General features: G+C 49.3%; 1 protein-coding gene across 1 annotated transcript in view; it reads right to left on the bottom strand.

Moving 5' to 3' along the window:
* Positions 1–2,484: 2,484 nt before the first annotated feature.
* Positions 2,485–13,477, bottom strand: part of prrc2c (proline-rich coiled-coil 2C) — a gene marked incomplete at its 5' end in the record, with an annotated part of 47,500 nt that continues 36,507 nt past the window's right edge. Inside the window, 7 exon segments of the mRNA XM_080535949.1 lie at positions 2,485–2,897; positions 6,233–6,523; positions 7,464–7,587; positions 9,653–9,756; positions 9,899–10,078; positions 10,285–10,386; positions 11,142–11,379. Coding sequence (XP_080392075.1) covers positions 2,517–2,897; positions 6,233–6,523; positions 7,464–7,587; positions 9,653–9,756; positions 9,899–10,078; positions 10,285–10,386; positions 11,142–11,379 — 1,420 coding nt within the window. The 3' untranslated portion in view covers positions 2,485–2,516.

Below are 13,477 nucleotides of genomic sequence, written 5' to 3'. Positions count from 1 at the left end.
GGTGCGCAGAGCTTGCAGCGCATTCGAAAGGAGTTGTTTTTGCATCCAACCATTTCAAAAAATTCTTCCAGGTACGGCCAGGGATGGAGAAGGGTTGGCTGATCTTCCTGGCTATCAACCTGGTTGATGCTGGTGCTTGGTTGGGACATTTCGCTGTTATTTTGAGTCTCTGGCACGGTCACAGACATCTTTGGCTACATACATCTGCTTTCCTTGCTGGAGTGTGATTTGTGTCATGTGCAGCAGATGGAATGCATCTCGTACAAACCAATAGGGTGTCGGAATGGTATAATGTTTATACTTCTCATCCAACCACAATCAAATTCACTCTATCCGGATGGCGCGACTTATCTGGATAGGTTTTTATTGTGTGTTTTTTTTTTACGATGAAAAGCTGTAATGAAAACAAGCTGAAATGAAATAGGAGTAACGGGGCTATTTTAAAAATGTAAGGAGTAGAAAGTAAAAAGTCGGCAAAAATAATGAAAAATAATGACTCCAGTAAAGTATAGATACCCAAAATGTCTACTTAAGTAAGGTAACAAAGTATTTGTACTTCGTTACTTGACACCTCTGATGATAACACATAATGAAAACCAACAAACGTGTTCACTTTTTAACAGCATATTATTTTATTAGTTTCTGTAACCAAACCAAGAGAATGTAAATAAGACCGTACATATTTTAATACAGCGATGTAACCCCTGTACAAGTAAAACAAAACAAAAACAAAACAAAAAACAAAACCAATCATCGTTCCCTCCCTCCCTCCCTCCTTCCCCCTCATCCTCCAAAATAAGGTTTTTCATCCCTTCATCAGGGTAAAGAGGGGGGGGTGAGGAGCACCTAGCATATCTGAAACACCCTCGTCACCACGGTTACCCCGAGATGAGAGCGGGTGAGAGAGTGAGGGAGGAGAGCCGGGAGGATAAGGACTGACCTCCGACCAGCTAAACAAACAAACAGGGAAACAGGAAACCGCCCTGTCCTTCTGCCCGCTGCCTTCAGAACTACCGTTCAAAAAACTCTTCATTTTTAAATGATTATCAAATTTCATTTTTTCTCTCTCTTTCCCTCTTGGTGAAGGGTTGACATCACACATATATTTTCTATGATTTAAAAAAAATCAAACCCTCACCCTCACTACTCCTCTCTCCTGCTAGCTGGGTCCTAGCGGAGGGCAGGGGGGGTAGGCAGCAGCAGGTTGGGGGGGGGGTCTACAGTTAAGATCGTGTCGGGGTGAGACCGTGAGGAATGGGGGTGAACGCAGCGGAAGAGTGCATTCTTGTGGAGGGGGGGGGGGGGGAGGGTGTGTGAGTCAGCCCCAGTCTGTCCGGAGTAACCGTTTCTACAAACAGCCCATAATAATAATAACTCCACTCCACCTCCGCGGCCGTGGCAGCGGGTCCTAAAGGCTCTGTGATCATCTCTGCTCAACCTTTGGCTAAACACACAGGAGATCCCAGCTTACTGACTTCCCCTGTTCATACCGCGCACACACACACACACACACACACACACACACACACACACACACACACCTACACACATCACCTCATCAATGCGTTTAGGCAGAGAGATGAGAGCACAGGGCAGGAGGGTCCAACAGGCAGACGTGTCGTCAATGAATCACCAATAATCTCACTAATAATCAAACTGCTGCAATTTCACTTTTCCTCTCTAGGAAATGAAAGGAAACAAAGAAAAAGAACAATAATAGAATTCCTGATTTCATAGTTTCTCTGTTTTAGTGAATATGGTGGACACTGTTGACCCCTGGGGGAGTGTGTGTGTGTCGTGAGGAGCATACACACACACACACACACACACCTCTGGATTAGTAATGTTGACGTGGGTCGGCGGAGAGAGAACACACAATAAAGAGCCGGTGCTTCACACAAAAAAAGACGACTCTCCTTTAAATAAGATTGTTGCTTCAGCGACGAGAACAAACGACTGATTAATTCTCCTGTTAACAAAAACAACAAGATGCCTTGCCCTCCGACAACACGTGTGATTCTATTTGGGGGAACAGAAATCATTGGGCAAAAAAAAAAAGTCAAACTCAGCAGCGAATCTCATTTCCTCTAGCATGTCGATGTGTCGTACAGCGTATAACCCCTGCCCTCGCCCTCACCCTCGCCCTGCCCTCACCCTCGCCCTCACCCAAACTAGACTCGATTGGGGGAGGAGGTGGGTGGGGGGGGGCTCCACTCACACACAGACCCCACTACTGGGGGGCCAGGAGAGGGTGAGAGAGAGAGAGAGAGAGAGAGAGAGAGAGAGAGAGGGTGAGAGAGAGAGAGAGAGAGAGAGAGAGGGGGGAGGATGGTACGCACACACAATACAGTACACCTTCTCAGTAACCAATCAGTTTAGACCCCCCCCCAACTCCTATCCCATACCCCCCCCCCTCCTTGTGATTGGTTGGAGCAGCTGAATTTTCTCTCTTCTTCCTCCGCCGTTCGTCTGTGGAGGGTGTGTGTGTGTGTGTGTGTGTGTGTGTGTGTGGGGCTCTATTTGCCCTCCTCCGGTTTGATGGCCTGGGGCTTGATGGGACCAGTCCGTATGGGCTTGCCCGCCAGGAGGGAGGGCTTGTCGGCCTCGGTGCGGTCGGGGACCCCCGCCCCCGCCTGGTGGTTGGGGGGGGCCATGGCGTCGAGGGGTTTGCTGCCCTGGTCAAGGCGCGAGGGTTTGCTGACCGAGGGAGGAGGCTTCATCTGCTGTTGCTGCTGCTGTTGCTGCTGCTGCTGTTGTTGTTGTTGTTGTTGTTGTTGTTGCTGTTGTTGTTGTTGTTGTTGTTGTTGCTGTTGTTGTTGTTGTTGTTGCTGTTGTTGTTGTTGTTGCTCAGAGAAGAACTTGTGAGTGGACTGCAGCACCTCGGCCCTCTGCTTAGCCTGGGGACACAGCATCACGCAGCATCACACCACGCAGCTCAGCCAACCATCCTTCCATCACTGAGCCCTGAAGCCCAATTTATACTTCTGCCTCGAATTTACGCACGGCTACGCCGTAGCCTACGCAAGGGCTCTCCCAGTTTATACTTCTGCATTGGTCGGTCTGCGTCGCGTTGGTCTGCGTACTCATAGCGGCATAATAGCGATCAAAAAACTTATTTTTGTTATGCTTGTTGTAAAGAAAATAATGCATTGAAATGACATTAAACTAAGATAGTACGATGGTTATCATAATTTTCTAAGTAATTACAGAAAAAGTAAATGACATTTCTGTCATGGCTTCCGCATTTACGAGAGAGTCGGAATGTGACGCTACCAAGCGGACCAATCACAGTTCTTATAGATAACTTTACATTAAATATGTCTATCATAAATATAATTTAAACCCAACAAACAGCCATGGGGCTCCCTGTAACTAATCATTTATTTCTAAATAGGATTGTACATCTCGTAAATGTGAATGGCGCTCCTTTATAGGAAGGCTGTGCCTGACGCTTCCATAGGGCGCTCTACTCAAAGCGGCATAATAGCGATTTCTTTTTTTATGCTTGTTGTAAATAAAAGTTCTATGATGCATTGAAATGACATTAAACTAAGATAATAAGATGGCTATCATAATTTTTCAAATCTTTATTAATAAGTAATTACAGAAAAAGTTAATGACATTTCTGTCATGGCTTCCGCATTTTGGCCTACGAGAGTCGGGATCATGTGCTACCAAGCGGACCAATCACAGTGCTTACGGTCTGCGTAGGTGTGTTGCGTAGTTACATTTTTGGAGAGGTGCGCGTTAACCTACGGCGTTGACGCTAACCCTAACCCTACGCAAGCTATGGCGTAGGCTACGCCGTAGATTTTACGCAGAAGTATAAATTGGGCTTAACCCTAATCAATCAGGCAATCAAGTGTCAATCATTTGTTGTAGTTTTATATCATTTTATACTGAGAATTCAAGTCTCTCTACATTCTGGTGAATCCAGCACTGAAGGAAGGCCTAACCCTAACCCTAACCCACTAAAGGAAGGCCTTCCCTAACCCTAACCCTAACCCACTGAAGGAAGGCCTAACCCTAACCCTAACCCACTAAAGGAAGGCCTTCCCTAACCCTAACCCTAACCCACTGAAGGAAGGCCTTCCCTAACCCTAACCCACTGAAGGAAGGCCTTCCCTAACCCACTGAAGGAAGGCCTTCCCTAACCCTAACCCACTGAAGGAAGGCCTTCCTAACCCTAACCCACTGAAGGAAGGCCTTCCTAACCCTAACCCACTGAAGGAAGGCCTAACCCTAACCCTAACCCACTGAAGGAAGGCCTAACCCTAACCCTAACCCACTGAAGGAAGGCCTTCCTAACCCTAACCCACTGAAGGAAGGCCTTCCCTAACCCTAACCCACTGAAGGAAGGCCTTCCCTAACCCTAACCCACTGAAGGAAGGCCTTCCTAACCCTAACCCACTGAAGGAAGGCCTTCCCTAACCCTAACCCTAACCCACTGAAGGAAGGCCTTCCTAACCCTAACCCACTGAAGGAAGGCCTTCCTAACCCTAACCCTAACCCACTGAAGGAAGGCCTAACCCTAACCCTAACCCACTGAAGGAAGGCCTTCCCTAACCCTAACCCACTGAAGGAAGGCCTTCCTAACCCTAACCCTAACCCACTGAAGGAAGGCCTTCCTAACCCTAACCCACTGAAGGAAGGCCTTCCTAACCCTAACCCACTGAAGGAAGGCCTTCCCTAACCCTAACCCACTGAAGGAAGGCCTTCCTAACCCTAACCCACTGAAGGAAGGCCTTCCTAACCATAACCCACTGAAGGAAGGCCTTCCCTAACCCTAACCCACTGAAGGAAGGCCTTCCTAACCCACTGAAGGAAGGCCTTCCTAACCCTAACCCACTGAAGGAAGGCCTTCCCTAACCCTAACCCACTGAAGGAAGGCCTTCCTAACCCTAACCCACTGAAGGAAGGCCTTCCCTAACCCTAACCCACTGAAGGAAGGCCTTCCTAACCCTAACCCTAACCCACTGAAGGAAGGCCTTCCCTAACCCACTGAAGGAAGGCCTTCCTAACCCACTGAAGGAAGGCCTTCCCTAACCCTAAGTCCCTAACCCACTGAAGGAAGGCCTTCCCTAACCCTAACCCACTGAAGGAAGGCCTTCCTAACCCTAACCCACTGAAGGAAGGCCTTCCCTAACTCTAACCCACTGAAGGAAGGCCTTCCCTAACCCTAACCCACTGAAGGAAGGCCTAACCCTAACCCTAACCCACTGAAGGAAGGCCTTCCTAACCCTAACCCACTGAAGGAAGGCCTAACCCTAACCCTAACCCACTGAAGGAAGGCCTAACCCTAACCCTAACCCACTGAAGGAAGGCCTTCCTAACCCTAACCCACTGAAGGAAGGCCTAACCCTAACCCTAACCCACTGAAGGAAGGCCTTCCCTAACCCTAACCCACTGAAGGAAGGCCTTCCCTAACCCTAACCCACTGAAGGAAGGCCTTCCCTAACCCTAACCCTAACCCACTGAAGGAAGGCCTTCCCTAACCCTAACCCACTGAAGGAAGGCCTTCCCTAACCCTAACCCTAACCCACTGAAGGAAGGCCTTCCCTAACCCTAACCCACTGAAGGAAGGCCTTCCCTAACCCTAACCCTAACCCACTGAAGGAAGGCCTTCCTAACCCTAACCCACTGAAGGAAGGCCTTCCCTAACCCTAACCCTTCCACATCCTAGAGATGAAGAACTGTTATGATGGTCAAGCCAGAGGAGTGACTTCATCAGGCAGGAAACTGCCAGCTGACAGGAAACTATATACTATATATACTATACTGTCTATAAACTGCCAGCTGACAGGAAAGGGCCTTTCAGTCTGCTGCTGTTTCTCTGAGCTGCTGTAACAGAATAAAAGCTCTTTAGAGTTAACCTCAGAGTTAACCTAACCTAACAGCTGATTTAAGCTCCTTGTGCTTTCTAAGTTCTACTCAATCTACTAAGAATCAATTAAATCCACACAACACCCCTAACCCATTCTGTATAGTCCATTCATACATAGTCATTCATTTTACGCAGGGCACAAGATTGGCCTTCATCTGAAAGACGCCACAAGGCTTCCACCAGGGGCTGTTCTAATGCTAGCATCGTTAATAATAATAATAATAATAATAATAATACATTTATTTGTAATGCACTTTACATTTGTATTACAATGTATGTATTACAATGTGTATAACAGTGCTAAAGCGTTAAAGACTACGCTACCCAGAAACCCCCCTTGATACTGACCTTAAGGTCTGTGAGAGCGGACTGCGGGCCCCGGGGAGCCATGGGGGGTCCTGGGACCCCTCTGGGGGGGTGCTGGGGGTGCTGCTGGGGGTGCTGCTGGGCCCGCTGGGGGTGCGGCATCAGACCTCCGCCCAGGGAGGGGGACATGGGAGGGGGGCCCATGGGGGGCGGGGGGCCCATGGGAGGGGGGGGGCCCATGGCCGACCGCTGGACTCCACCGCCGAACGAGTTAGCATGGGGGGCGTGGGGGGGGCGCACCAGGGGAGACACGATGCTGGGCTGAGACATCATCTGAGAGGACAAACAGTCAGTTAACCTCTGTAACCTAACCCTAAACAGTCAGTTAACCTCTGTAACCTAACCCTAAACAGTCAGTTAACCTCTGTAACCTAACCCTAAACAGTCAGTTAACCTCTGTAACCTAACCCTAAACAGTCAGTTAACCTCTGTAACCTAACCCTAAACAGTCAGTTAACCTCTGTAACCTAACCCTAAACAGTCAGTTAACCTCTGTAACAGACAGACAGTTAACCTCACTCACAGACAGACAGTTAACCTCACTGACAGACAGACAGACAGTTAACCTCACTGACAGACAGTTAACCTCACTGACAGACAGTCAGTTAACCTCACTGACAGACAGACAGACAGTTAACCTCACTGACAGACAGACAGACAGTTAACCTCACTGACAGACAGACAGACAGTTAACCTCACTGACAGACAGACAGACAGACAGTTAACCTCACTGACAGACAGACAGTTAACCTCACTGACAGACAGACAGATAACCTCACTGACAGACAGACAGTTAACCTCACTGACAGACAGACAGACAGTTAACCTCACTGACAGACAGACAGTTAACCTCACTGACAGACAGACAGTTAACCTCACTGACAGACAGACAGTTAACCTCACTGACAGACAGACAGTTAACCTCACTGACAGACAGACAGACAGTTAACCTCACTGACAGACAGACAGACAGTTAACCTCACTGACAGACAGACAGTTAACCTCACTGACAGACAGACAGTTAACCTCACTGACAGACAGACAGTTAACCTCACTGACAGACAGACAGTTAACCTCACAGACAGACAGACAGACAGTTAACCTCACTGACAGACAGACAGTTAACCTCACTAACAGGAGGGGGGTTAGGGTTAGGTTAGTCCCTAACCCTAACCCTAACCCTAACCCTAACAGGAGAGGGAGGGGGGGGTACCTGTGGGTTGAACTGTCCAGGGAAGTGTTGGGTGATCCTCATACCAGAGCCGGGCTGGAACTGCTTCTGGTACAACATGCTGTTCATCTTACTGGACTGGCTGCTGGGGGATGTGGAACTGGCCCTGGGGGGAGGGGAGGGGGGGAGGGAGGGAGGGAGGGGAGGGGGGGAGGGAGGGGAGGGGGGGAGGGAGGGGAGGGGGGGAGGGAGGGGAGGGGGGAGGGGGGAGGGAGGGGAGGGGGGGAGGGAGGGGAGGGGGAGGGAGGGGAGGGGGGAGGGAGGGGAGGGGGGGAGGGAGGGGAGGGGGGAGGGAGGGGAGGGGGGGAGGGAGGGAGGGAGGGGAGGGGGGAGGGAGGGGAGGGGGGGAGGGAGGGGAGGGGAAATATTCAATCGATGACGTGAGCAAATTAATTGATTTACAAGAGCTGTGGGGTGCTAAGGAGGGAGAATGTGTGTGACTGTAAATGTGTGTGTGTGTGTGTGTGTGTGTGTGTGTGTGTGTGTGTGTGTGTGTGTGTATATTAGGGATAGGACAGAATAATCGATTATTTGAATCATATTTTCCAAGGGTCAAAGTAGATTTTTAACATTTGGGCGGTTAACATTCTTTTCCATTCAGATAAATGCAAATTAACAGACAGAACTAATGTCTGTTCTGTAGCATTATTTGTTGTTGTTTTTGCATTAACCATGACAGAAAAACAATATACACAATACACAAGCATAATATTAATATAGCTCAGTAATTATTATTACTATAGTGTGGAACGGGACGAGAGTCTGGCGTCATTCAACTGTGTTTACAGTTGGGCTACTTGTCTTTAGCCTAGCTTAGCCTTGTGAGGGCGCCGTAGCTAGTGGAGGAATATGGGTGTTTTGTTGGTCTCTTTGTAAAAAATAGCAGTGTTTCCATCTCATGGCTCTATGGTAGATACCATGTTTCCATCTCATGGCTCTATGGTAGATACCATGTCTACATCTCATGGCTCTATGGTAGATACCATGTCTACATCTCATGGCTCTATGGTAGATCACATGTCTACATCTCATGGCTCTATGGTAGATACCATGTTTACATCTCATGGCTCTATGGTAGATACCCTGTCTACATCTCATGGCTCTATGGTAGATACCATGTTTACATCTCATGGCTCTATGGTAGATACCATGTTTACATCTCATGGCTCTATGGTAGATACCATGTTTCCATCTCATGGCTCTATGGTAGATACCATGTCTACATCTCCTGGCTCTATGGTAGATACCATGTTTACATCTCATGGCTCTATGGTAGATACCATGTCTACATCTCCTGGCTCTATGGTAGATACCATGTTTGCATCTCATGGCTCTATGGTAGATACCATGTCTACATCTCATGGCTCTATGGTAGATACCATGTTTACATCTCATGACTCTATGGTAGATACCATGTCTACATCTCATGGCTCTATGGTAGATACCATGTTTACATCTCCTGGCTCTATGGTAGATACCATGTTTACATCTCATGGCTCTATGGTAGATACCATGTCTACATCTCATGGCTCTATGGTAGATACCATGTTTACATCTCATGGCTCTATGGTAGATACCATGTTTACATCTCATGGCTCTATGGTAGATACCATGTTTACATCTCATGGCTCTATGGTAGATACCATGTCTACATCTCATGGCTCTATGGTAGATACCATGTCTACATCTCATGGCTCTATGGTAGATACCATGTTTACATCTCATGGCTCTATGGTAGATACCATGTTTACATCTCATGGCTCTATGGTAGATCACATGTCTACATCTCATGGCTCTATGGTAGATCACATGTCTACATCTCATGACTCTATGGTAGATACCATGTCTACATCTCATGGCTCTATGGTAGATACCATGTCTACATCTCATGGCTCTATGGTAGATACCATGTCTACATCTCATGGCTCTATGGTAGATACCATGTTTACATCTCATGGCTCTATGGTAGATACCATGTTTACATCTCATGGCTCTATGGTAGATCACATGTCTACATCTCATGGCTCTATGGTAGATCACATGTCTACATCTCATGACTCTATGGTAGATACCATGTCTACATCTCATGGCTCTATGGTAGATACCATGTCTACATCTCATGGCTCTATGGTAGATACCATGTCTACATCTCATGGCTCTATGGTAGATACCTGTAAGGACTGGAGGTTGGGGTGGTGCTTCTGCCACTCATCGGGGGGGTTCCTGGCTTCATGTCCATCCCACTGCCAAACAGCTTCAGATCCATCTCACACATCTACACACACACACACACACACACACACACACACAGTTACTGACAAAGTAAACCAACTCACATCAACCCACTGAAGAGGAGTGCTATCATGTTGTGACTGAGGTCGACACACACACACGCACACGCACGCACGCACACACACCTTGTTGGAGGGGGGTTGCATCATGCTGTGGAAGGGCCCCCGGTAGCCCTGGGAGGGAGGGGGCTGCCTGCTGAGGCTGGGGGGCGGGGCCTGGGGCGGGGTGGGGGGCAGCGCTAGCAGGGGCTGGCCCCCCCCGGACCCAAAGCCAGACAGAGACAGCTGGGAGCCCGGCATAGACACCTGGAGGGAGGGGGGGTGGGAGAGAGAGGGGCGGGGTTAGAGAGAGAGGGGGGGTTGGAGAGAGAGAGAGAGAGTGTGTGTGTTACCTGCTGCATGGGGGAGCTGGGAGACTGTGTGTTACTGTAGTAGCTGTGTGTGAGTGTGAGTGTGTGTGTGTGTGTGTGTGTGTGTGTGTGTGTGTGTGTGTGTGTGTGTGTGTGTGTTACCTGCATGGTGTTGCTAGGAGACTGGGTGTTAGTGTAGTAGCTGCTCTGGTGCTGCTGGACCTGGCCTGAATACATGTTAGAGTGTTGGTTCATCCCCTGCCGTGCCTGCTGAAACACACACACACACACACACACACACACACACACACACACACACACACACACACACGTCAATGAACAATGTGATGCTAGAAACAGATTGTAAACATGCAAAGAAATGAAATTGACTTTTTTCAAGTTTTGTTGTTATGTCACATTACAAAGTGTAAGAGAGTCACATTCTAAGGCTTCGGTTCATTGTAGCGCAACACAACAAGGGAACGGGCACCCTAACCCTAACCAAGATAGAGAGATAATAACCCACCCTAACCCTAACCAAGATAGAGAGATAATAACCCACCCTAACCCTAACCAAGATAGAGAGATAATAACCCACCCTAACCCTAACCAAGATAGAGAGATAATAACCCACCCTAACCCTAACCAAGATAGAGAGATAATAACCCACCCTAACCCTAACCAAGATAGAGAGATAATAACCCACCCTAACCAAGATAGAGAGATAATAACCCACCCTAACCCTAACCAAGATAGAGATCACCCTAACCCACCCTAACCCTAACCAAGATAGAGAGATAATAAACTGACAATAGAACACGACAGAAGTGAGACGTTTGGATGTGTTGTGGGAGACAAATAAGACAGGATACAGTTAGGCTGGGACAGCAGGTCAGTCAAATAAAATAGTACACGTAGAATGTCATGAATATTGCACTCAGTGGCAGTTAGGGTTAGTGTGAGAGGTTATAAACAGGTAGTAACCATGCTGTAAACAGGTTAGGGTTAGTGTGAGGTACCTGCAGTAGGTGCGGGTCTATGAGCTGGGAGCCCCCCATGCCGGAGGGCTGGTTGAGCTGCGGCTCGAACAGGATGGGGATGTGCTGCGTGGAGGCCTGCTGCTGGTAGGCCAGGCTGGACTGCTGCTTGCCCAGGTCCCCGCCCCCCACCCCGGCGTAGCCGTGCAGGGAGGGGCCCGACAGCATCATGGAGGGCTGCGAGTGGGACAGACCGCTCTGCATGAAGGCCTGCTGAGACCTGGGGGAGAGAGGGGGAGGGGGAGGGGGAGGGGGAGGGGGAGGGGGAGGGGGAGAGGGAGGGGGAGGGGGAGGGGGGGGAGGGGGAGGGGGAGAGGGAGAGAGAGGGGGAGGGGGAGGGGGAGGGGGAGAGAGAGGGGGAGGGGGAGGGGGAGAGTGAGGGGGAGGGGGAGGGGGAGAGAGGGGGAGGGGGAGGGGGAGAGAGAGGGGGAGGGGGAGGGGGAGAGTGAGGGGGAGGGGGAGAGAGGGGGAGGGGGAGAGTGAGGGGGAGGGGGAGAGAGGGGGAGGGGGAGGGGGAGAGAGGGGGAGGGGGAGAGAGGGGGAGGGGGAGGGGGAGAGAGGGGGAGGGGGAGGGGGAGAGTGAGGGGGAGGGGGAGAGAGGGGGAGGGGGAGAGAGAGGGGGAGGGGGAGGGGGAGAGAGGGGGAGGGGGAGGGGGAGAGAGGGGGAGGGGGAGGGGGAGAGAGGGGGAGGGGGAGGGGGAGAGAGGGGGAGGGGGAGGGGGAGGAGGAGAGAGGGGGAGGGGGAGAGTGAGGGGGAGGGGGAGGGGGAGGGGGAGGGGGAGGGGGAGGGGGAGGGGGAGGGGGAGAGTGAGGGGGAGAGGGGGAGAGGGGGAGGGTTACAGGACTACCTGTGCAACCTCAATGGGCTGCAGGTACCGCCTCATTCTAACAGTAGTGACAGAAAGCTGTTGGCCAGCTGCAATTAGTCCAAAATGCAGCAGCCAGAGTTTTAACCAAAACAAGCAGACGAGCTCATATAACTCCTATAACACTAACCCTCATATAACTCCTATTTTAGAGACTCTACACTGGCTTCCTGTTAAGTTCAGAATAGATTTCAAGATCCTTCTGCTTGTTTATAAAGCTCTCGCTGGCACAGCACCAGAATATCTGAAAGACCTTTTGCTAGCATATCAGCCCAATAGAGCTCTCAGGTCTTCTGCTAGCATATCAGCCCAATAGAGCTCTCAGGTCTTCTGCTAGCATATCAGCCCAATAGAGCTCTCAGGTCTTCTGCTAGCATATCAGCCCAATAGAGCTCTCAGGTCTTCTGCTAGCATATCAGCCCAATAGAGCTCTCAGGTCTTCTGCTAGCATATCAGCCCAATAGAGCTCTCAGGTCTTCTGCTAGCATATCAGCCCAATAGAGCTCTCAGGTCTTCTGCTAGCATATCAGCCCAATAGAGCTCTCAGGTCTTCTGACGCTGGTTTTCTCTGTGTACCACATGTACAAAAGAAGAGATTTGGTGAGGCTGCATTCTCATTTTAATGCTCCAGATTGTGTCTCACTGCCAGTTTACATTAGGGATGCAACCTCAGCACATATGTTCAAGTCAAGACTAAAAACCCATCTTTTTAATATCGCCTTTATATGACTAAATATTAAATTATGATAATATAATGATTGGAGCACTTTGAGCTGCAACGTTTGCAGGAAAAGCTTTTCTAAAAGTAATTATTATTATTAACAATGGTTTAGTCTTCCTGACAGGACAGATCAGTGTTATACTGTGACCTTAAGAGTTCCCTTCATTATTTTGAGCAGTGTGTGTGTGAGTGTGTTATCTGTGTGAGGTGTGTGTGTGTGTGTGTGTTATCTATATGAGGTGTGTGTGTGTGTGTGTGTGTGTGTGTGTGTGAGTGAGTGTGTGTGTGAGTGTGTGAGTGTGATACCTATATGAGGTGTGTGTGTGTGTGTGTGTGTGTGTGAGTGTGTGAGTGTGATACCTATATGAGGTGTGTGTGTGTGTGTGTTACCTGTATGAGGTGTGTGAGTGAGTGTGTGTGAGTGTGATACCTATATGAGGTGTGTGTGTGTGTGTTACCTGTATGAGGTGTGTGTGTGTTACCTGTATGAGGTGTGTGAGTGAGTGTGTGTGTGAGTGTGTGAGTGTGTGAGTGTGATACCTATATGAGGTGTGTGTGTGTGAGTGTGTTATCTGTATGAGGTGTGTGAGTGAGTGTGTGTGTGAGTGTGTGAGTGTGTGAGTGTGATACCTATATGAGGTGTGTGAGTGAGTGTGTGTGTGAGTGTGTGAGTGTGATACCTATATGAGGTGTGTGAGTGAGTGTGTGTGTGTGTGTGTGAGAGTGTGTTA

Source organism: Nansenia antarctica (assembly GCF_963989245.1).
Source record: "Nansenia antarctica genome assembly, chromosome: 7".
Lineage (NCBI taxonomy): Eukaryota > Metazoa > Chordata > Actinopteri > Argentiniformes > Microstomatidae > Nansenia > Nansenia antarctica.
Note: the sequence above shows the minus strand (reverse complement) of the source record. Positions and strands in the feature narration are given on the sequence as shown.